Here is a 21,663-nt window from a genome sequence, read left to right as displayed (position 1 = left end):
AATAAGCAAATCAAAAGTCACAAAGTAAATTACTAGACTAGGGGAAAAGAGATAAGGAAGAGATATCTAAGGTAAATTCAGAATTTTTCCTGCATTAATGAAATATTCTAATACTCTGTGAATTACTAAAAGTAACTGAATTATAAACTTCAAAAGGTATGAATTTTGTATATGAATTGTGTTTCTATAAGGCTGCTTGGGGTGGGGCAGAGGAAGTAATGACCTTTACCAGGATCTAAGAGTTCATAGGAATTTGCCAGACAAGAAAGAGTACTTGGAATACACAGTTCAAGCTGAGACTGCAAACTGAAAAACGTAAAAATTGCACCACTTAAGCAGAAATGACTTTTTTTGTGACTAGCAAAAACTACATTTATGAGGAAGGTGTTATTTTGAAGAAGGAGAAGAGATAATTCAGCCCATGAAAGATCCTGACTTCATCCAGACTCTATTCTGGAGGCAAGAGGATCAAAAGCTTTTAGAGAGGAAGTAAAAATAGTATTGTTTCTGCCACCACAATTATAATTCTACCAAATGACTTTATAATGGTTTCCTTCTCTTATTCCATACAGCAGAATAAGTCAGGTTAATATCTGAAATACTTACTTCTGTTTCCGACAATTTCTTCTTTTCAGGAAGCAGCTGATGTCTCGATGAACGCCTTAAAGGTGTTGCGGTTTCTTCAGTAGCTTTTGACCTACTAATATGTATAGCTTTTGCTTTCTCAATCAACTGTTTTGCTTTTGATACATTTTTTGAAGCAGTGCTTGCCTAAACAAAAATTTGAAATACTTAGATCACAGGTCAACATTTATGTTTAATAACAGAGAAAAACTAGAAAAAGCAGCACTATGGGGATTATAAAAAGATCAAAACAAAGGGTAAATGATGTTTGATAGTTTCATTTATTTTGTGAAATTTCAAAAAAAAAGCTGCTTCTGAATCAAACTGCTATTTTATTAACATTAAAATGTTTGATAAAATATTTACACTTTGCTACACCAAATACTGAAGAAAATAAACTGCAGATACAAAAAAAAAAAAAAAGATGAGCAGGTGCCAGAGGCTAATGGACGAGGATAAGGATGAGGATAAGGATGAGTATACAGAGTACAGGGGGATTTTTAAGACAGTGAGACTACTCTGTAAGATACTATAGTGGTAGATACATGTCATTTAAACGTGCCCAAGCCCAGGAATATGTAACACAAGAGTAAACCCTAAACTAGGAACTCTGGGTGATAATTATGCAGCCATGTAACTTCATCCATTTGGAAATAACAAAAATAATCTGGCATTGGATATGGGGGAAGCATGTGTGGCAAGGTATGTGGGAAATCTCTCATTTTGCTGTGAACCTCAAACTGCTCTAAAAATAAAACCTATTTAACAACAGCAACAAATATATAGATCAATCTGTCTGAGTCCTTTAGAGAGAAGTTGAAAGGCATAAGATATGGAAAAGAACACTATGTAAGAGTAAAGTTTGATCGAGGTCTGGTTTTCTCACTGATCTACTAAGTCATCTTGTAGATTTAAGTATCCTAGAACAAGTGTTTTACATATTTTGAGGTTTTATGTTTAGTTTAAAAACACATACACAGCAAGCTTTACAAATGATATGTCCTGGGCCCTCCCTGGTGGCACAATGGGTTAGGATGCAGCACTGCAAGCTAGTCGCAGACACTTCAGTGCAAGTTCAATCCCCAGGCCCAGAGATGACCCACATGGCGCAGCAGACCTCTCCTGACCCACCCATTCCCCTCAACAGTGTACTTAGTTGACTCCAGCCTAGACTACACTACACATCACTTAACCATCTTAAAAATATTTACGGGGTCCTCCTTGGTGGTGCAGCAGGCTAAAGCTCAGCACTGCTAAGGGAGCCACAGGTGCTTCATTAATCTGCCTGTTCTGCTCCCCACCCTGTCTCTGGTGAATCCTCTTACCACCCCTGTGCCTCTGGCCTGTACCCCCGTTTTATAATCTATAAATAAATAAATCTTTTAAAAAATATATTCTCGGGCCTCCCTGGTGGTGCAAATCATTAAGTTTCAGCCCTATGAAGCTATTCTCAGCCACTGTAGCATGCTTCAGGGAGCTGACACATATGGCATAGCAGACCTTTCCTGTCTCACCCTCTACTCTCCTCAGCAGTCTTCCAGTTCTACTCCCACTCTGTCTCTGGTAATCTTCTCAATTTGTTTATAAACAAATATAAAAAAATACAATATTTGAAAAAAATATATTCTCACTTTCTTTTGCCATAACTATCTGAAAAAAATCCATCTTGTCTGGGTTTCCCCTCTTGTCTAAACATAGGCAAACAATCTTACCTATGCAATCACTACTCAACTGAATGCTATTACCAAGAGAGCTAAAAATCAAAGCACACATCAACTCAAACTTCATAACTGTAGCGTCAGGCAACACTGATTGCTCTCGCCATGAAATTCTCCAAGTTGTTTTACCAGTTCAGGCACCTTCCTGTGTCCTTTTCTGCTCATTCCTTAGACTGTGAAGTTTCCCCCAAGATTGTCTTTGAATACCTTCATTTTCACTAAATATATTTTTTCTGTCCCTTCCTGGTGGTGTGACAGGATAAAGTGAAGCACTCTGAAGCTATTTGCAGCCACTACAGCATGAGTTCCATCCCAGCCAGGGAGGTGACCAACATGGTCGGGCAGACCTCTCCTCTCTCACCCGCTGCTCCCCTCAGCAGTGTATTTCAGACAATCTGCCTGCTCTGCTCCTCACTCTTGTCTCTAGTAAATCCTCTCACCTCCCATACACCTCTGGCCTGTATCCCAGTTTTTGTATAAGTAAATAAATAAATCTTTTAAAAAAACAAACAAAAAACCACTGTTCATGCACCATCTCACTCATTCTCATAGCTTTAGTTGTCATAAATATGCTCATGATTCCTTCAGCTTTCTCTCTTACTCAAATCTCTGCAAAGATTTAGGACCATGGCCCCAACTACTAGAAATAGATATTCTTTTAGATGCCCCAGAGTTACCTCGAATCCATTTCTTCCAAAACCAAATTCCTCATCTTTATTCCCACACCTAGAATTCTTGATAAGCAGCACCATCTGCTCAAAGTCCAAGTCCGAAACCTGGGTATCAAGCTTGACTTCTGCCTTTCTCCCACATTCAGATCTTCATCAAGTCTTCTCAGTTTTATGTCCAAAATCACCTCTCCACTTTTCACCACCTTCATTAAGAACACAATCACATCTCCAAATCTGCCCACTTTAATCTATTTTTCTCAGTGCTTTCACAATAATAGTTCCAAAACTCGAATCTGGTTATTATTCCTCCTATTTAAAATGGTTTATATTAAAATCTAAATTCTTTAATAAACTACATTTAACTCCTTATCTTTCCTTTTTTAAGGATTTATTGTATTTACTTATTTATATGTACAAAAACTGGGGTACAGGCCAAAGGTGCAGGAGGGGGATGTTGGGAAGATTCACTAGAGATAAAATGGGGAGTAGAACAGGCAGTTTGACTGAAATACACTGTTGAGAGGAGCAGTGGGCAAGACAGGAGAGGTCTGCTGAGCCATGTGGATCACCTCCCTGTCTGAGGATCAAGCTCATGCTAGAGCTGAGAATTAACCCCATCTCCCACCAGGGAGGCTCCCTTATTTCTTATCTCTTTATTTCAAGATCTTTACACACACTGTGTCGTATGCTTAGAAAACAATCTCGAACATTTTAGGTCCCTATTTTATCACTTCTGAGAAGCTGAGTACAGCATGTACTCCCAGACACTCACTACTTACTTTATTACAACTCTTATAACATATTTTCAATTGCTTATTTATTTACCTAAACTACCTAATCTGAGTTGAGTTTATACGCATCTTGTTTGAGCTCTATCTCCAAAGCCTAGCATGAAGTCATGTATTTAGTAACTATTCATTGCATGAAAAAAAGAAATTAAAGCTATTCTGAAAGTAATTCCAGTACACTTCTCTGTTCCAAGAGCTGTTAAAAATATGCGGTTTTGGCCCTCCCTGGTGGCGCAGAGGGTTAAAGCACAGCACTGAGAAGCTAAAGCCACTCCCGCATGAGTTCAATTCCTGCCTGTCCTGGAGGTGACCACATGGCGCGGCAGATCTCTCCTGACCCGCCCGCTGCTCCCCTAAGCAGTGTACTTTGTCGATCTGCCTGTTCTGCTTCCCACTCTGTCTCTGGTGAAGCCTCTCGCCGCCCCTGAACCTCTGGCCTGTACCCCAGTTCTGTATGAACAAATAAATAAATCTTTAAAAAAATATATATATGCGGTTTTACCCTCATTCTCATAAAAACAGGGACAATCTATAACAGACCTAGAACTAATAAGCAAGCCTGGATAAGTTATCAAAACACAATGGCTTTTGTAGTAAGAGGTTCATTGACAGATCAATGGTATGTAATAAAATAACTGATGGAAAAAAATTTAGGTAAGGCCTCCAATTTGGTTACATTTGTTTTATCTTGCTGTAAAATTGATTACTGAGTGATAATGCTACACAGTACATGGCCCATACCAGGCAAGGTACAGCTGGGGGGGAAAAGTTGGTTATTCTCTAAAGTTAAACTAAGTAGAATAAGATATATGGTATAGGCCCTCTCTGGTGGGCTGGAGCACTGCACTGCGAAGATAAGCCATGGCTGCTTCAGTGAAGGTTCGATCCCTGCCCCAGAGGTGATCCACATGGCACAGCAGACCTCTGCTGTCTCACCCGTTGCTCCCCTCAGCCGTGTACTTTGCCAGTATGCCTGTTCTGCTCCCCACTCTGTATCTGGTGATTCCTCTCACTGCCCCTGTACCTCTGGCCTGTACCCCATTTCTGTATGCATAAATAAATATTTTAAATAAATAACTAAAATAGGGCCCTCTCTGGTGGTGCTAGGGATAGGAGCGCAGCACTGCGAAGCTGGGAATTTGATTTCTGCCCTGGAGGTGATCCACATGGTGCAGAGCAGATCGCTCCTATCTCACCCGCCGCTCCCCTCTACAGTATGCTTCATCAACCTGCCTGTTTGCTTCCCACTCTGACTCTGATGAGTCCTTTTACCTGCTGTGCACCTCTGGCCTGTACCCCAGTTCTGTATGTATAAATAAATCTTTAACAACAACAAAAAATAGTAACAAATAAATAAAATATATGGGATAACCTTCATCTCAGAGACTTTCAAACTATCAAAAGATAGCAATTAAATAAAAACAAGACAACCTTAACTGTCAGTAGCTGTTTTCACCAAGGACTGTATCAGAATCATCTTGATGACTTTTTCAAAATTCACCATAATGGGACCTCCTTGTGGTGCAGGGGTTAAAGTCTCAGTGATACCAAGCTACCACCAGCAACAACAGCACAAGTTTTATCAGGGAGCTGACCCACATGGTGTAGCAGACCTTTCCAGTCTCTTCCACTGCTACCCTCAGCAGTATATTTCAGTAGATCTTCCTGTTCTGTTCCCCACTCTGTCTCTGGTAAACCCTCTCACAATCATCCTACTCCAGTTTAGATTTATTTATCTAAGCATACAGAACTAGGATATAGGCCAGAGGGTGCAGGGGCGGTGAGAGGATTCACCAGAGACAGAGTGGGGAGCAGAACAGGCAGATCGACAAAGTACACTGCTGAGGGGAGCAGCGGGCAGGTCAGGAAAGGTCTGTCATGCTATGTAGATCACCTCCAGGGCCTGGGATTGAACGTGCACTGAAGCGGCTGTGGCCAGCCTGCAGTAGCGTCCCAACCTGTTGCACCACCAGGGAGAACCCCCTACCCCGGTTTATACTCCAGTTCTTATATGCATAAATAAAAATAAACCTTTAAAGAAAAGAACCTCACATACCTATACCTACTTACATTGGCGAGAATCAATTCTCTATAAGAACAAATAGCTTTATTTTTTTAAGATTTATTTATTTATGCATAAGAATTGGGGTATAGGCCAGAGGTGCAGGGGTAGTCAGAGGGTTCATAAGAGACAGAGTGGGAGCAGAACAGGCAGATTGACAAAGTACACTGCTGAGGGGAACAGTCAGCAAGACAAGAGAGGTCTGCTGTGCCATGTGGATCACCTCCTGGGCCAGGATTAAACTCGCACTGAAGTGGCTGTGGCCAGCTTTGCAGTGCTGCGCTCCAATCCCTTGTGCCACCAGGAAGGACCCACAAGTAACTTATTTTTACAAAAGCAATTGTACTACCACTTCCTTCAGAATAACAGTTTCCAACTAAGGATGATATTTTTTCCCTTCTATGTGATATTTGGCAATACTGGGTGACATTTTTGGTTGTCAAAAAGAGGGAATTGCAGGGCTCTCCCTGGTGGTATGTTAGGTTAAAGCACAGCACTATGAAGCTAGCCACGGCTGCTATATCACAAAGTTGATCCCCGGCCAGGGAGGTGACCCACATGGCACCGTAGACCTCTCCTATCTCACCATATTACTCCCCTCAGTGTATTTCAGTCAATCTGCCAGTTCTGCTCCCAACACTGGCTTTGGTAAATCCTCTCACCCCCACACCTCTAGCCTGTACCCCAGTTCTTGTATGCATAAATAAATACATTTTTTATTAAAAAATTCTGTAACAAGTCCCTCTCTGGTAGTGCAGCAGATTAAAACACAGCACTAAGAAGCTAAATCCACTTCAGTATGAGTTCGATCCCTGTTCCAGGAGGTGGTCCACATGGCATGGCAGACCTCTCCTGGCCTGCCCACTGCTCCACTCAGCAGTGTACTTCGTCAATCTGCCTGCTCGCTCCCCCCTCTGGTGACGCCTCTCACCACCCCTGCACCTCTGGCCTGTACCCCAGTTCTGTATGCATAAATAAAATAAGTCTTTAAAAAAAAATCTGTAACGAAAAAATTATAATCTCTAAGTTGCCATATAAAAATCCTAGAAAGTAACTAAGTAGGCTTTTCTAGGTAAATTGTTCTGGTAATTTACTTTATAATTCTTTATTAATTGCTTTCATCTCACAATAAACTATGCCTTGACATCTTAATAAACTAAAGGAATAATAGTGAAAAATAATATAGGGTTACACTGATAATACAACCAATTTATGAAAAAACAAAATCTCCCTTTGGATATTACTTGCAACAGTAGGTGTTGTTTTAGAAAACAGAAAACTATTTACTAGACTATCTATTATAGCAATTACCTTCCTAGTCTGAAAAGTGAAATCCCCATCAGCAGATTCAGATTTCTCAGATCTTTTCTTAATATTTTTCTTGGACTTTTTGGGAGTACTAATCCTGGTGAACTTCATTCTGGGGGAAAAAGAAGATATTCAGAAAATTTTCATGATTTGAACCATAAAAATTTAAACTAAATACAACAAAGAACCAACTACGACTCCAACTTCTGGACATTACTAAAGTAGAAAAATAAATAAAACACCTCCCATTAGTATCACACAACTGATCCAGAAGTAAGACAAACTCAATGTTAAGCTTTTAGGAAGTATCAATTGTTTTCTTTTAGAAATCTAAGTTTTACAGATAATTAGCCCACAACATTACACTTATATTAGCAAAAACCAGCACACATAAATATAAATACCACATAGTATATATGGCTCAGTTTACCCAAAATATAAAGTTCTAAAATTTATTCTTCAATCTAATATTTGATAAATACAGAATTCATATTTGAAGGCTAGTTTTCCTGATTAGCAACTGTGATGAATTAGTTTAATACTCATCTAAAATACATCCAAAACTCTTCTGAAGTTATGCCTGACTTTAAATGAAAGGTGGAAAACACGCATTTTTGAAACCCTGTTTTTTCTTATAAATTGACAGTTGTAGAAAAATACTTTCCAATGCTTGAAGTATTTCCCTTCCCAAGTAATATGAACAGAATAGAACTTTAGAACAAAAGCAAAACTTTACCTAATAGGGCTCTCTGAATCAGAAGATATTGTTATTAGTTCCGCTGTATATAAGCTATGTTTTTCTGCCTTCACTGGACAACCATCTTGTGTGTCTTCTGAATCAGCACCTCTTATGATTACTGTGCTAGGTGTGCTGCTACTTCTTACAGATCTTCTGGTTGATTTGGGTGTGGAAACATTTACCACATTGTCTTCAGCATTAGCTTTAGTCTGTATAGCTTTATCTTTAAGTGGCATGCTGGTTTTTCTTGAAGATTTATTCTTACACAGAGAGGAAATCTTCAGAGAACCATCATTTGCTTTATCTTCACAAATAACACTTTCACTGTTAAATATTGTGTTTTTTAAAACTTCTGTTTTCTTTTGCCTTAAAGTCATCCTAAGCTTATTTTGATTTTGTTTACCTTTAAGGGAAAGAATTGCTTCTTTCTTTTGAGTCTTTCCCCCTCTATTTTTACTTGAAGTAACAGCAGTATCTAATAGTTTCTTGTCCTTTTCCTTCATCTTTTTACTTCTCTTCTTAGGAAATATTCCTTTATCACTGTGTGACTGTGAATTGCCATCATTTGAAATCATTGTGATATTAGAATTTTCTATAATGTTTTTAGGATCTTCTCTTTCTTCCTCATTTAAGGATTTCTCAATGAGCTCTTTCTGCTTATCAGAAGATTTTTTTGCTCCAATTTTAACTGGATCTGACACTGGCTGTCTAAATGCTTTCATAAACTGTTGCCTTTCTTCTAGAGTACATTTTGGTTTTACAGCTTCAGAAGTTCCAGCTTCCAACACTGCCAATTCTAATTCTTCCTCCTGTATAACGACGTTAGATTTTCTCTTCTGAACTGTCTGTTCATTCTCAGGATCAGACAGACTATTTTCCATTTCCAACTGCTTTTGTTTCAAGAAAATTGAGGGTATTCGCCCTACCTTTTTTGGGGGGATAGGGTGAACCTGTGCAAGAACAGTAACTGTCTTAAAGCGTACCTGTTGGGAAAGTTCACAGGTCTCTGTATCATTTATATAACCACTTTTGACTGTATCTTCAACAGTTTCAGAAGGAATACAAAGTGACATTGTAGAATCTGCTTTCTGTTCCATTTTATTTTCCTTGTGACTTTTTAAAAAGTCCTCGTATGAGACAGTTACTGTGCCATCTTTTAACTGGGAAGCCTTTGTTATATTATCTTTAGAGTTTTCATCATTTGCAGTACTCTCCCTTTCATGAGTTAGGGAAGGCATCTGTTTATCTTGGCCATCTTTTTTAAAATTAAGTTCCTCTGCCACAGGCAAACTTTCAGATAGATCTATTACATCTCTGTGCTTTCTTTTTCTCAAATTTTTGCAATCACTTTTTGTGGCTCCTTGTCTAGTATTTCCTTTCTTAGAACATTTTTTGGAGGTTACAGAGCTTGATTGGTTTTTGATATCTTGAACACTTTCTGCAAGTAACTCTACATGTTTTTTGTTAAGTAAAAGAGAAGTACTACTTTCCATAAAATCACTATTTAAACTAGAATCTTCTTTGCTATCATCACTACTAATTTCAATTATAGAATCACTTTCAGTCTTAATATTATTTAGTCGATGAGATAAATTAACTCTCTTTCTTGTCTTCTTAAGATCCACACTTGAAAACAGTTCCAAAGATGTTTTACAGTCTTTGCCACTGTCAGCAGGCAATGGTGCAGATGATTTTGTCTTGCACTCTCTTGCTGACCGAGTCTTCTCATCTGTGGGAGAAGTCTTTCTAAAATAACTCAGAATATTACTGGATTTTGGTGGCGAAAAAACCCTGTCCCCAGTCTTCGCTACAGGTGATAAATATTTTGTAATTGTTTTACAGGAAGATCTGTCATCATCTTTCCTCCTCTTTTTGCATACCTGTCAATTTAAAAAAAAAAGGCACTTCAAGCAAAATGAAACATCACTATTAAATAAAAATACTGTATGTAGACCAGTGGATTCGAATAGAAAACCCAGATATAAACCCACAAGTTTATGGACACCTAATTTTTGACAAAGGAGCAAAGAAGGTACAATGGAACAAAGAAAATCTGTTTAGCAAGTGGTGCTGGGAAAACTGGGAAGCTACATGCAAAAAAATGAAACTAGATCACGCCTCACTCCAGTCACAAAAATCAACTTGAAGTGGATTAAAGACCTAGACATAAGAACGGAAACCATAAAATACCTAGAAGCAAAGATGGGTCAAACACTACACAACATACACTTCAGTGACATCCTTAAAGACAGAGCACCGAACACCACAATAGTGAAGGCAAAGATAAATAGATGGGACTATATCAAGTTAAAGAGCTTCTGTACGGCAAAAGAGACATTACAAAAAACAGATAGCCCACTAATTGGGAAAACATTTTCTCACACAAAAGTAGTGATAAAGGACTGATCACAAAAATATACAGAGAGCTAAGGAAACTCAACAAAAATAAAGTAAACAACCCCATCAAAAAGTGGGCAGAAGAGCTAAAAAGACAATTCTCCAAAGAGGAAATACAGATGGCCCACAAACATATGAAAAAATGTTCAACGTCACTCGTAATAAGGGAGATGCAAATTAAAACCACAATGAGATACCACCTCACCCCAGTGAGAACTGCACATCTTCAAACAACTAGCAACAACAAATGTTGTTGAGGATGTGGAGAAAAAGGAACTCTCCTGCACTGCTGGTGGGAATGACAACTAGTACAACCACTATGGAAAACTGTTTGGAGGTTCTTCAAACTGCTAAACATGGAGCTTCCCTACGATCCAGCAATCCCACTCCTAGGTATCTACCCAAAAGACACAAAAGCACTGATTGAAAAAGATACCTTGCTGCTTTATTTACAATTGGAAAAACATGGAAGCCCAAAAGTAGATGACTGGATTAAAAAGATGTGGCACATATATGCAATGGAATATTACTCAGCAACCAAAAAAGAGAAACACATGTCTTTTGCAGCAACTTGGATGGAGCTGGAAAAGATCATGCTCAGTGAGATAAGCCAGAAAGAGAAAGAAAAATACCGGATGGTTTCACTCATAGCAGGAGTATAATGGACCAGGCGAGAAAATAACAAAAATAATGAACAACCATATACCAGAGACATTTTGCGGGGGTGGCGTGGGGAATGGGATCAAAAACGGCGGGGGGCTTGAGGTGGGGAGGGACGTGCTCGGGATTATGGTGATGGTACACGGGTGACTTGGTGATGGGAAACCCACGGGGATTACAATTGAGATGGAAAAAAAAATGTACAAAATGATGTAAAAATAAACTGTTGTAAAATAAAAAAAAGGGGAATAAAAATTAAAAAAAATACTGTATGTAAATTGATTGGAAAAAAAAGAAGGGTCCTTTAAGTGACCAATATTAAATGCAGTAGTCACCCCTTCCTCACTTTCCCAAGGCTTAACTTTCAGTGGTTTTGGTTGTACACGGTCTACTGTGGTCCAAAAATATTATTCATTTATATATTTTGAGAAGCCATACTCATATAACTTTTCTTAAGGTACAGTTATAATTGTTCTATTTTATTATTTATTGTTTATCTATCACTGTGCCTAATTTATAAATTAAACTTAATCATATGTATGTATGTAAAGGAAAACGCATAGTAATATATAGGGTTTAGTGCTATACTTTCTTTCATATATTCACTAGGGTTTTTAGAACAAATCCTCCACAGATAAGGGGAGACTACTGTGTTAAAAAAATTTTAAGTTAAACTTCAAATTTCAATGTCACATTGAGTTATACATTTAAAATTTGTATGCTTTATTCTCTGTATATTATACTTCAATAAAAGCTTCGAGGCCACTATAGTGGGCCCTCCCTGGTGCTGCAAAAGGTTAGGACACAGAACTGCAAGCAAGCCACAGCATCTTCAGTGCAAGTTTGATCCCTGGTCACGGAGGTGACCCACATGATATGGCAGACCTCTCCTGTCTCACCTGCTGCTCCCTCAGCAGTGTACAGATCTAAGTTCAAGTACTAGCCTAGACACCTACTAACAAGGAACATTAAGCAAATTTTAACTTTGTAATTTACTTTGTATAACACATTTAACTTACTTACTCTTTAACCTCTTATCTGTGGATTGCAGATAATAAAATCTCTTTAAAGGCTGATGTTACAAGGTGTACAAGGATCTTACCCTTAACCAAACTAGACAGTAAGCATCATCATTCTAATGAAATAAGCTATCTAAACAGCACACCAAAAACAGAAGCTGTGATGGAAATATTGTTAAAACTGATCACAAAACTGAGTGCTGATGGTGATGGAGTGGTTGGGCCAGCGAAATTTAAATTTAAAAAGGAAAAAAAAATGACCACATAAAAATCAAGAACTGTGTTAGCTCAGGTACAAAAGTCCTTCACACTAAGACAAGTCTAGCAACTGTCTGACTTAACAAAAAGTTATCAATATTCACAGTAACAATTACTAGCTAACAGATAAACGTTACTCCATTCTGAGAAAAAAAGAGGATCAGTTAAATAAATAAACAAATATCTTGCCTTACTTCAAAGATACCACGATGTGGATGTCAATCAGAACTCTAGTTTGAGATCAAAGGTGAAAATTTATGGCAGCAACTGTCTAAGATGCTACTCCACTGCTTCATGGTATCAGAATTTCTTTATGACTGCTTCGTGCATTTCAGTGAAATTTGATGAACACATAAGAATAACAGCATGACATGCTGGGATTCCTAACTACAGTACAGTAAGCTCTTGAGTAGTGAGAAACTAATCTTCTTTTAAAAGTACCTGGTTTGCCAAATGCCCAAAAGTAGATGACTGGATTAAAAAGATGTGGCACATATACATAATGGAATATCACTTAGCAATCAAAAAATATAAACACATGCCTTTTGCAGCAACATGGATAGCGCTGGAAGGGAGCATGCTTAGTGAAATTAGCCAGAAAGAAAAGGAAAAATACCGGATGGTTTCATTCATAGCAGGGGCATAAAAGACCAACGGGAAAAATAATAATAACAAACAACTATATACCAGAGACATTTTACGGGGGTGGAGTGGGGAATGGGTTCAAAAATGGGGAGCGGAGGTGCACAAGACTATGGTGATGGCAAACGGGTGAATTGGTGATGGGAAGCCCAAGGGGATTACAACTGAGATGAAAAAGGGCACAAAATGATGTAAAAGTAAACTATTATAATAAAAAATATTAAATGAAGTACCTCGTTTGATTCCTATAGTGACAAAGTGGTGTTCCCACAACAGGTTGATGGATGACCTTAAAAGACCCTGTTCAACGTTAAAGTTCCGTGGTTCCTTATCACGAACCAAGACGTGACCCTGGGATCTTCCATGACATTTTAGAAATCCAAAACATTGTGTTCTACCAACTTTTCGGAATCCAGAAACTGGTCACAGTATCTTAAGGCCAGACTTACCTGATCCCTCAACCGTCTCACAATCCCTGCATCTGCCAGGACCTATCACAGTACTTTAAAGAGACATATGCCAGCAATCGTTGTACACATTGTCAACACGTCCCTTTCCCCCCCTCAAGGATGCAAAGTCGGGGTCACATTTCACCCATCCCCACCTCCCAACAGATAGAGATACTTCACCTCACCTCAACCTGGTAGTCCTCCACGGGTGGGGGAGCAGCTGCCGCCGCCATGGACAAGACCCCCACCATGCTCCCGGCTTCCCAGAATCCCAGCTCCTAGGACCTGGCGGGGTCCGGCCCGGCCTGCCTGGAGGCCATGGAGGGGCCGGCTCCTACAGGAGCTAGGCGCTGGGCCGCAGGTCTGTGTTTGAGTCCCCGGCGCCCACCCGCCCCAAGCGGTCGCGAAGGCTGGGCCCAGCCCAACCCAGTCGAAAGCGGGAAGAGGCGGCGAGAAAGCGCGGGCAGTGAAGACGCTGGGGTGGGCCGGTGAGCGCGGGGTGTCGCCGAGGTGGGCGCTCCAGGCAGTGCGCTCCGGACTGGGGTTCCCGCACAGAGAGCAAGCCGAACGCAAATCCGACCCGCGGGCTTCGGAGGAAGTTCTTGTCAATTGGGTTTTCGCGCCGTCCCGCGCGCAGGGGGCGGGGCCTAAGGTAACTTCTCGGGGCTGCGCGGACGGTAAGCCGAGAGGCTCAAAATACTTCAGCGAACCTGCCGGCGCCTGAGTCTCCGAACCGTAAAATTCAAAATGAGCAAGGGTTTAGGAGGTTCGAACTTCCCGCGCCAGTTTCACCGATGAGTCGTAACTTCACTACTGTAAAAGTTGGGGGTAGAATTGCAATCCTAGACTTTTAGCGGCCCAACTTGACCTTTTTTCCAAAGTGGACATTTGAAAAACACTGTAAGTAAGTAGCTATTTTATTGCTCCCTCTCAAAATAAAATGTTAACATTTTGGCAAGCGAGGTATCTCTTTTGAGGGTCTGAGAGTTCGATTTTTATACTTTCAGTTGAACTAAGGAGGTTTTTCTTCTCCTGGAGTTGTGCTAGGAGAGCGGCTGGCTGAACGCCCAAGGTTATCACCTCAGCTGCTTGGCTATTGTTCAAGTCATCGCGGGGAACTAGCAGTTCATTGTAGAAGTCATAATTTCATACTTCCTGTAAGCCGGCTTTTTTTTAGCCTTGACTTTTTTACATTAAAATTGTAACTACGACAATACGGAGTGTGTTTATTTTGTTTGAGCACATAGTTTTGACCATACTGTATGTGAGAACCTCAGCACAGCAGGTAAAAGGAGACAGTAAATAATAACGAGAATCTGCCCGTTCAGGCGGGCTATACAAGCTGGTTGTAGCTGTTGACTATATCCATCTTTGTGGTACTTAGTGTTGACAATATAAGGGGTACAAATTTCTCTAAAGAAATGACTAGTAATTTTCTTGAAAATTGTTAGGTGTGGATAAGGTTTTACAGGAAGAGAGACTGCAATACCCTTAGTCTTCAAAGTTTATTACTGTTTTGTTGTTTGGACCGCTTTTTCTCTTTTCAGAACTTTTTCACTCTGTAATGTAAGACATTTTCTAGAAGTGAGAAGCGGACAGGGAAAGGGAGGAGGACAGAAAAATAAATGAGAAAATTGCAGAATAAACTGAGTGTCTTTTTACTTCCACTCCTCTGCCTGTTGGTCTTCTTCGCCCATCTCTCCCCACTTGGTCTTCTTCCACTTTGTCCAAGCAGTAGGCACTGTTTGCCACTCGGTGGATAGCAACTACAGTTTCTTAAACACGTTTTTTTAAAAAGATTTATTTATTTATTTACAGGGGTACAGAACAGGGTTGTGGGGGAAGGGAAGTGAGAGGATTCACCAGAGACAGAGCGGGGAGCAGAACAGGCAGATCAATGAAGTACACTGCTGAGGGGAGCAGCGGGCCACACAGGAGAGGTCTGCCATGCCATGTGGGTCAGCTCCCTGGATGGGGATCCAACTGGGGCTGTAGTGGCTTCATAGTGCTTCATAGAGAGCTTCACAGTGCTGCGTTGGGTTAAGTTGGGTTATTACACCACCAGGGAGGGCCCCTCTTAAACACTTTTACATACATAGGTGCAGCCAGAGAAAAATCTTCCCTTTTGCTTCTACTTACATAAAAAGTAACACTGTGATATCACTCAGTAGTTAGCTTTTTTTTTTTTTTTTAAGATTTACTTATTCATACAGAACTGGGGTACAGGCCAGAGATGCGGAGAGTGAGAGGATTCACCAGAGACAGAGTGGGGAGCAGAACAGGCAGATCACAGAAGTACACTGCTGAGGGGAGCAGCGGGCGCGCCAGGAGAGATCTGCCTCGCCATGTGGAGCTCCTCCTGGGCAGGCGGGTATCGAACTCATGGGGAAGTGGCTTAAGCTTCTCAGTGCAGTGCTTGCTTCTTAGTGCAGTGCTTTAACCCGCTGCGCCACCAGGGAGAGCCCAGTAGTTAGCTTTTTTTACCCATTGTTTTCAGAATTATTCTTGATATAGAATAGATTTAATTCATTGTAGATCTAATTCATTCCCTTTCATCCCTGAACATTCTATTCATTTATTCATCACATTTTTTTTCTTCATTGAATGTTTTTAAGTGTTTTTACTTTTAATATTGGGATCAAATTTTAATCCTCCATATATAGGCATCACATTTTATTTATTTATTCCAAGGAATATTTAGGTTGTCTCCAGTCTTCTGTAATTCAAAAAATGAATCAGTGACCATTCCTGCGCATGTCTTCTTGAACACATGTAATTTTTTTCTAAAAAAAATTAACACATGTAATGTTTTTTCTAGAAAAAATTGGACATATGTAATGTTTTTCTAGAAAACACACCAGATTTTGTATAGATAAATAAATAAAATCTTAAAAAAAAATTCACACCTAAAAGGGGATTGCTGGATAGCAGAGATGTCTCTAGTATTTTTTTTATTCTTCTTTATTTCCAAGCATTAAAATATAATTAAAATGTTAAATATTTGTGCTGGTTTATTTCAGTTTGTGTTTTACATGACTGTTATTTAGGAGCTCATAGCATTTACCACTTTTAAGTTAAATGATTTCTCACATTTATAGCAATTCAATATTTATAATGCACACATTCATTTCAGATTAGCTTCCCCCTCTGGCAAACTTTGACTTTTAACAATTACTGTTATTTATCAAAATAATATCTCTGGCCCTCCCTGGTGGCGCAGTGGGTTAAAGCACAGCACTAAGAAGCTAAAGCCACTATCGCATGAGTTTGAATCCCGCTTGCCCCGGAGGAGATCCACATGGCATGGCAGACTTCTCCTGACCCGCCCACTGCTCCCCTCAGCAGTGTGCTTCGTCAATCTACCTGTTCTGCTCCCCACTCTGTCTCTGGTGAATCCTCTCACCTTCCACATCTCTGGCCTGTACCCCAGTTCCATATGAATAAATAAATAAATCTTTAAAAAATAATAATAATAATATCTCTTTTTGGTTAAAAATGTCAAAGAGAATTACAAAACATCAAGAAACAGTTGATTTCTATTTTCATACTTCAGTTCTATTTCCCAGAAGTAGTCACTTTTAAAATGCCACGTATTACAATAAAATTCTTTATTTTTTAATATTATATATGCTAATATGGTTATTTTTCCCACTTCTATTGAGGTGTTATTGACATAAGCACTGTATAAATTTAAAATATATAGCATAATGATTTGACTGTATAGTTATTTCTTGGCTGAACAATTTAAAACAGTGTTAATTAATGTCTATAATAGGGGTTAAAGAACTAATTTTCTTATAAAGCCTTCCCATCCTTCCTTTCTTCCTACCTTCCCCATATAGTTATGTTGTAATTATTGTATACAAATGTACAAGTAGTTCTATTTGTGTAATAGTTAAAAATTAGAAAGGAACCCATCCACTGGTAAGTAAATGACACATTTTGATACAACCACACCATGAATTGCAAAGAAATATACTACTAATATAACAATATAATTTATGCTGAGTGAATGAAACCAGATGAAAATAAAGTACACATTGTATGATTGCATTAAAGTAAAAGTTGAGTGAGTGCAAACTACTCTGTAATGATAGAAATGAATTCAATTATTGGTCCTTTGTGGTGATGCAGCGGGTTAAAGCATAGCACTAGGAAGCTAAAGCCGCTTCAGCATGAGTTCGATCCCGCCCCGGGAGGTGACCCACAGGACATGGCAGACCTCTCCTGCTCCCCTCAGCAGTGTAGTTCATGGATCTGCCTATTCTGCTCCCCACTTTGTCTCACAGCCCCTGCACCTCTGACCTGTACCCCAGTTCTGTATGCTTAAATAAATAAATCTTTAAAAAATAAAAGAAATCTGTTAAATTATTGCCTGAGCTCAGGAGTTAAAGAAGTGGATTAGAAGGAACTTTGGAAGAAATATTGATTAACCTAGATATGGTGATGATTCCATGGGTTTCTACTTAAGTTAAAGTTAACCAAATTGTGTACTTTATGCAATTTATTGTTAAAATTGTTAAAGCTGATTGAAGGTTTTCAGCATAGGTGGAAATCAGTGGGCTCTACTGAAAATATGAAATGAGTTGCTACTTTCATTGAGGAACTCCCAATGTTAATAGGTGGAGGTTGTTTCTCTGGGATCATTCAATTTCTTCTCCAGTCTCTTTGAGGCAGGAGTATTGTCTCTTGCTGTTGGGTGGAATAAAAAGGGTGCAATTAGCTAAATGCATGTACTAAGACAATGAGCCTAGAAAATCAAACTAATGCGAACTGATACCTCCTTTATTCAGTTCTAAACCTCACACAGACTGTGTGTTCATCTAGCCATGCACTCACCCATCCAGCCTTACAGCCATCCCATAAATACTATTCAGTGCCTGACACAGGCCAGTCAAATGCAAAGCAACTGAAATCAAATAGATAAAAATCTGTAACCTCTTTTTTAAAAAAAGATTTGTTTCTTTATGCATGCAAGAACTGGGGCAGGCATATATAAGAACTAGAGTATAGGCCAGAGGTGTGGGGGAGGGTGAGAGGTTAATTTCCCGTATGGGGAACCAACTCATGTTACAGTGGCTGGCCATAGCTTGTCTTTAACCCGTCCAGGGAGGCCCCAAGTCTAGATCCTCTTAATGGTTTATATTCTAGTTGGACGATACATGTAATAAAAATGACAAAGGCCATGCCTGGTGGCACAACAGGTTAGATCATAACACTGAAGCAAGCCTCAACCACCTCAGCACAAGTTGGATCCCTGACCAAGGAGGTGACCCACATGGCTCCACAGAGTTCTCCTGACCTGTCCACCACTTCCCTCAGCATGTACTTCATCAGTCTGCCTGTTCTGCTCTCCATTCTGTCACTCTCTGGTGAAGCCTTTCAACCCCCCCTCCCCCCAGTTCGTATATGCATAAATAAATAAATCTTTAAAAAAGAAAAAAAGAAATATTCAGACAGAGGTTACAGTTTTTTAAAGTGACTAGAAATTTTGAAAGGATGTATCTGTGGCTTCCTAGCCTGCATTTCTCAGGAGTCTTAGTGGGTGCAGAGGAACAACTCAGAATGGTTCTCTTTGCAGTTTAGGAAGTAACTTCCATCAACTGATTGAGCAATTGCTACTCATTTTTCCATCTTCCTAAATTCTGTGGAACTTTCTAGTGTTCTTTTGTGCTTCCATTCTACTTGCTTTTAATCCAGTTTTTAATTCCTTTGTTGTTATTTGGAGTGAGTAAGGCAGGAGAGCCAACAGCAAACAAGAAAAGTCTCAAGACAACACAAGGTTCACCTTCTCAGAGAAGCTTTGCCTTCTTCTACTCTGTCTTGAGCTGGCTTAGGTGGCAAGTCTGTGCTTCCACTTTTTACACTCATTGCATCATATTAGAAAGACCTAGGACTCTGAAGGCAACTCCTGTTTTCATTCCCAACACTTCGTATACAGTCAGACACATAACTTGTGCTCTTTAAACATTTTGTAAATAAATGTGTATTTTTATCAATTTATAGGCTGAGAAGCTCAGAGATATTTACAAAATTACAGTGTTTTCTTCAAGACTCCTAACTCACTTCAGTGCTTTCTTGCAACAACACACTATAATCAGTCCATAGAGAAAAAGTGAATGATGTCATTTTCTCCTTTTCTTGTTAACCATCTCTGTTATTCTGGTTTGCACACTTCCTGACTAGGCCCACATACTTGGGAAAAGTGAATTTCACTTTAGATTCTCCTAAACCAATCTACTAATCCTACCTCCTGGCTACAGTCAATTATTGGTGCTAAGGGCATTTGACCTAGTTGAGGCCAAGAAAACTAGCAAATCTATCTTCTGGGTGCCACTGGGAGATAAACATGTTTATACCATTGATACAGGTCAAGGGACGAGTCCTCCCACTCCTCCCAGCAGGCATATGATTAAACAGCCTAAAAATATGATAATGGTAAAGTGACAGAGAGGAAAGTTGGGAAGTCTGTACTTTGTTTGTTTGTTTTAAATATTTATATATTTATTTTGTAGACAAACTGGGGAATAGGACATGGGTGTGGTCTGCTGTGCCATATGTGGGTTAACTCCCTGGCTGGGGATCCAACTCAAGTGTCAGACATAGTGTGATAATGCTAAGATTTAACCCAGGGAGCCCCTCGAAGCTGACCTTCTAATCAAATTAACCCTAAAGTTTTTTTCAGTTATGTTCAGCAATGAATGTTCTTTATTGTTTGAGGCACTTTGAGTAGGCTTTCTGGAATTTGCAGCTGAAGATATCTTAAAGGATACAAAAGAAAAGCACAAACAGGAAAACTAGGGAGACAGGAGGTATAACTGAATTATGTAAAAACTTAACAAAAATATTTAGAGACATTCTGAACAAACCAGGAGGCAAGATAAGCTCAAGGAAGACTGACAAAAACAAAATGTATTAAATAAGGGCCTGGTCCCTCCCCAACATACCAATGGAGAGAAATTTTTGCCTTCACTTCCTCACCAGCAGTGTTGTCTCCAAACCAGCTTCTAAGCTTCTGTATATACATTTATCATTTACTGAGTCTTCCCCTGAGGTGCCTGGGGTACAGAATTGAGAGAAATGACTGAAGAGGCAATTGCGAAGAGTGAAGTTGGCTATGGGGAGGTTTGGACTGAGTTAGGAGTGAGGGGTTGAATTGGGACTTTTAGGAGCAGCGTTGGAGTCTGAGGCCCCCAGCTCTTGTCTTTGTCAATGAAAGAATTCAATGTTCAGATCAAAGTCACAGAAAATCAAGAGTTTTATTAATAGGTAGGTAGGAAGAACAGAGAGGGGTTCCAATGTGGGAGCCACTGAGGATGCCAGAAGCAGGTGCTTATATAGGTATAGTGAGCAAGCAGTGGGGATTTGGTTATTGGGTGTGTCTGTGGTTTTGTGTCTCTTGCTGATTGGCTGGGCCCACAGGCAGCTCCTAGGTAGGCTATGTAGGTCTACCACAGGGTCCTTTCAGGCTACTGAGTTTTCCCACCTTCCTAAAACTACCTTGGTCAGTTGCTGTAGCATTGTGTAGTATTGGTGTTCTGAACTCTCCAATCAGACTGGTAAATGGACCTAGGGAGGAGGGAGGAAGGGTGCCCTTCTAGTTCTAATGGAGTGTTTCTTTTCTTTCTTTTTTAAAAGATTTATTTTTTTATGCATACAGAACTGGGGTATAGGTCAAAGGCTTAGGGATGCTGAGAGGATTCACCAGAGACAGACTGGGGAGCAGAACAGGCTGACTGATGAAGTACACTGCTGAGGGGAGCAGTATGTAGGTCAGGAGAGGTCTGCTGTGCCTTGTGGGTCACTTCCAGGGCAGGAATCGAACTCATGCTGAAGTGGCTTTAGTTAGTGCTTTAACCCGCTGTGCCACCAGGGAGGGCCCTTCAATGGAGTGTTTTTTAATCAGGCTTATAAATGGACTTATGGGTTAGGGTACTCTGCTCCTTACTGACTGCCTATACCCATTTCCTACCTTCCTCCTTCAGGATTGAGGAAGAAATGCCAGAATACCAATGTGAAATTGAAACATGGGAGCAGAGAAGAGAATATTAAATTTCTGACTTATGAATTAGAGAGTGTCAGGAGATATGATAAGTCAAGGCAACTGAATCTTCTTGCTATACAGGGCATCATATGACAACTGATTAAACTTGAATGGAAGATTAGACGGTAATAAAGTATCATGTTAAATTCCTGTTTTTAATGGTTGCATTGTGGGTTTGTAGGAGACTATACTTGCAGGATGTTGGTTCTTTTCTTGCAAAATGTTCATAAAAATTATTTTTGCACTGTATTTGCAGCTTTTCTCTAAGTTTGAGATTTCTTTCT

At 39.7% G+C, this 21,663-nt stretch overlaps 1 protein-coding gene across 1 annotated transcript in view; it reads right to left on the bottom strand.

Moving 5' to 3' along the window:
* Positions 1-13,586, bottom strand: part of ATAD5 (ATPase family, AAA domain containing 5) — a 38,942-nt gene extending 25,356 nt beyond the window's left edge. The window contains exons 1-4 of the mRNA XM_004684878.2: positions 13,521-13,586; positions 7,908-9,790; positions 7,175-7,283; positions 607-771 (exon numbers count right to left, since the gene is read on the bottom strand). Coding sequence (XP_004684935.1) covers positions 607-771; positions 7,175-7,283; positions 7,908-9,790; positions 13,521-13,586 — 2,223 coding nt within the window. The remainder of the gene's footprint in view (positions 1-606; positions 772-7,174; positions 7,284-7,907; positions 9,791-13,520) is intronic.
* Positions 13,587-21,663: the final 8,077 nt, after the last annotated feature.

Source organism: Condylura cristata, unplaced genomic scaffold, assembly GCF_000260355.1.
Source record: "Condylura cristata isolate star-nosed mole 26May11 unplaced genomic scaffold, ConCri1.0 scaffold00017, whole genome shotgun sequence".
In the NCBI taxonomy this organism is placed as follows: Eukaryota; Metazoa; Chordata; class Mammalia; order Eulipotyphla; family Talpidae; genus Condylura; species Condylura cristata.
Note: the sequence above shows the minus strand (reverse complement) of the source record. Positions and strands in the feature narration are given on the sequence as shown.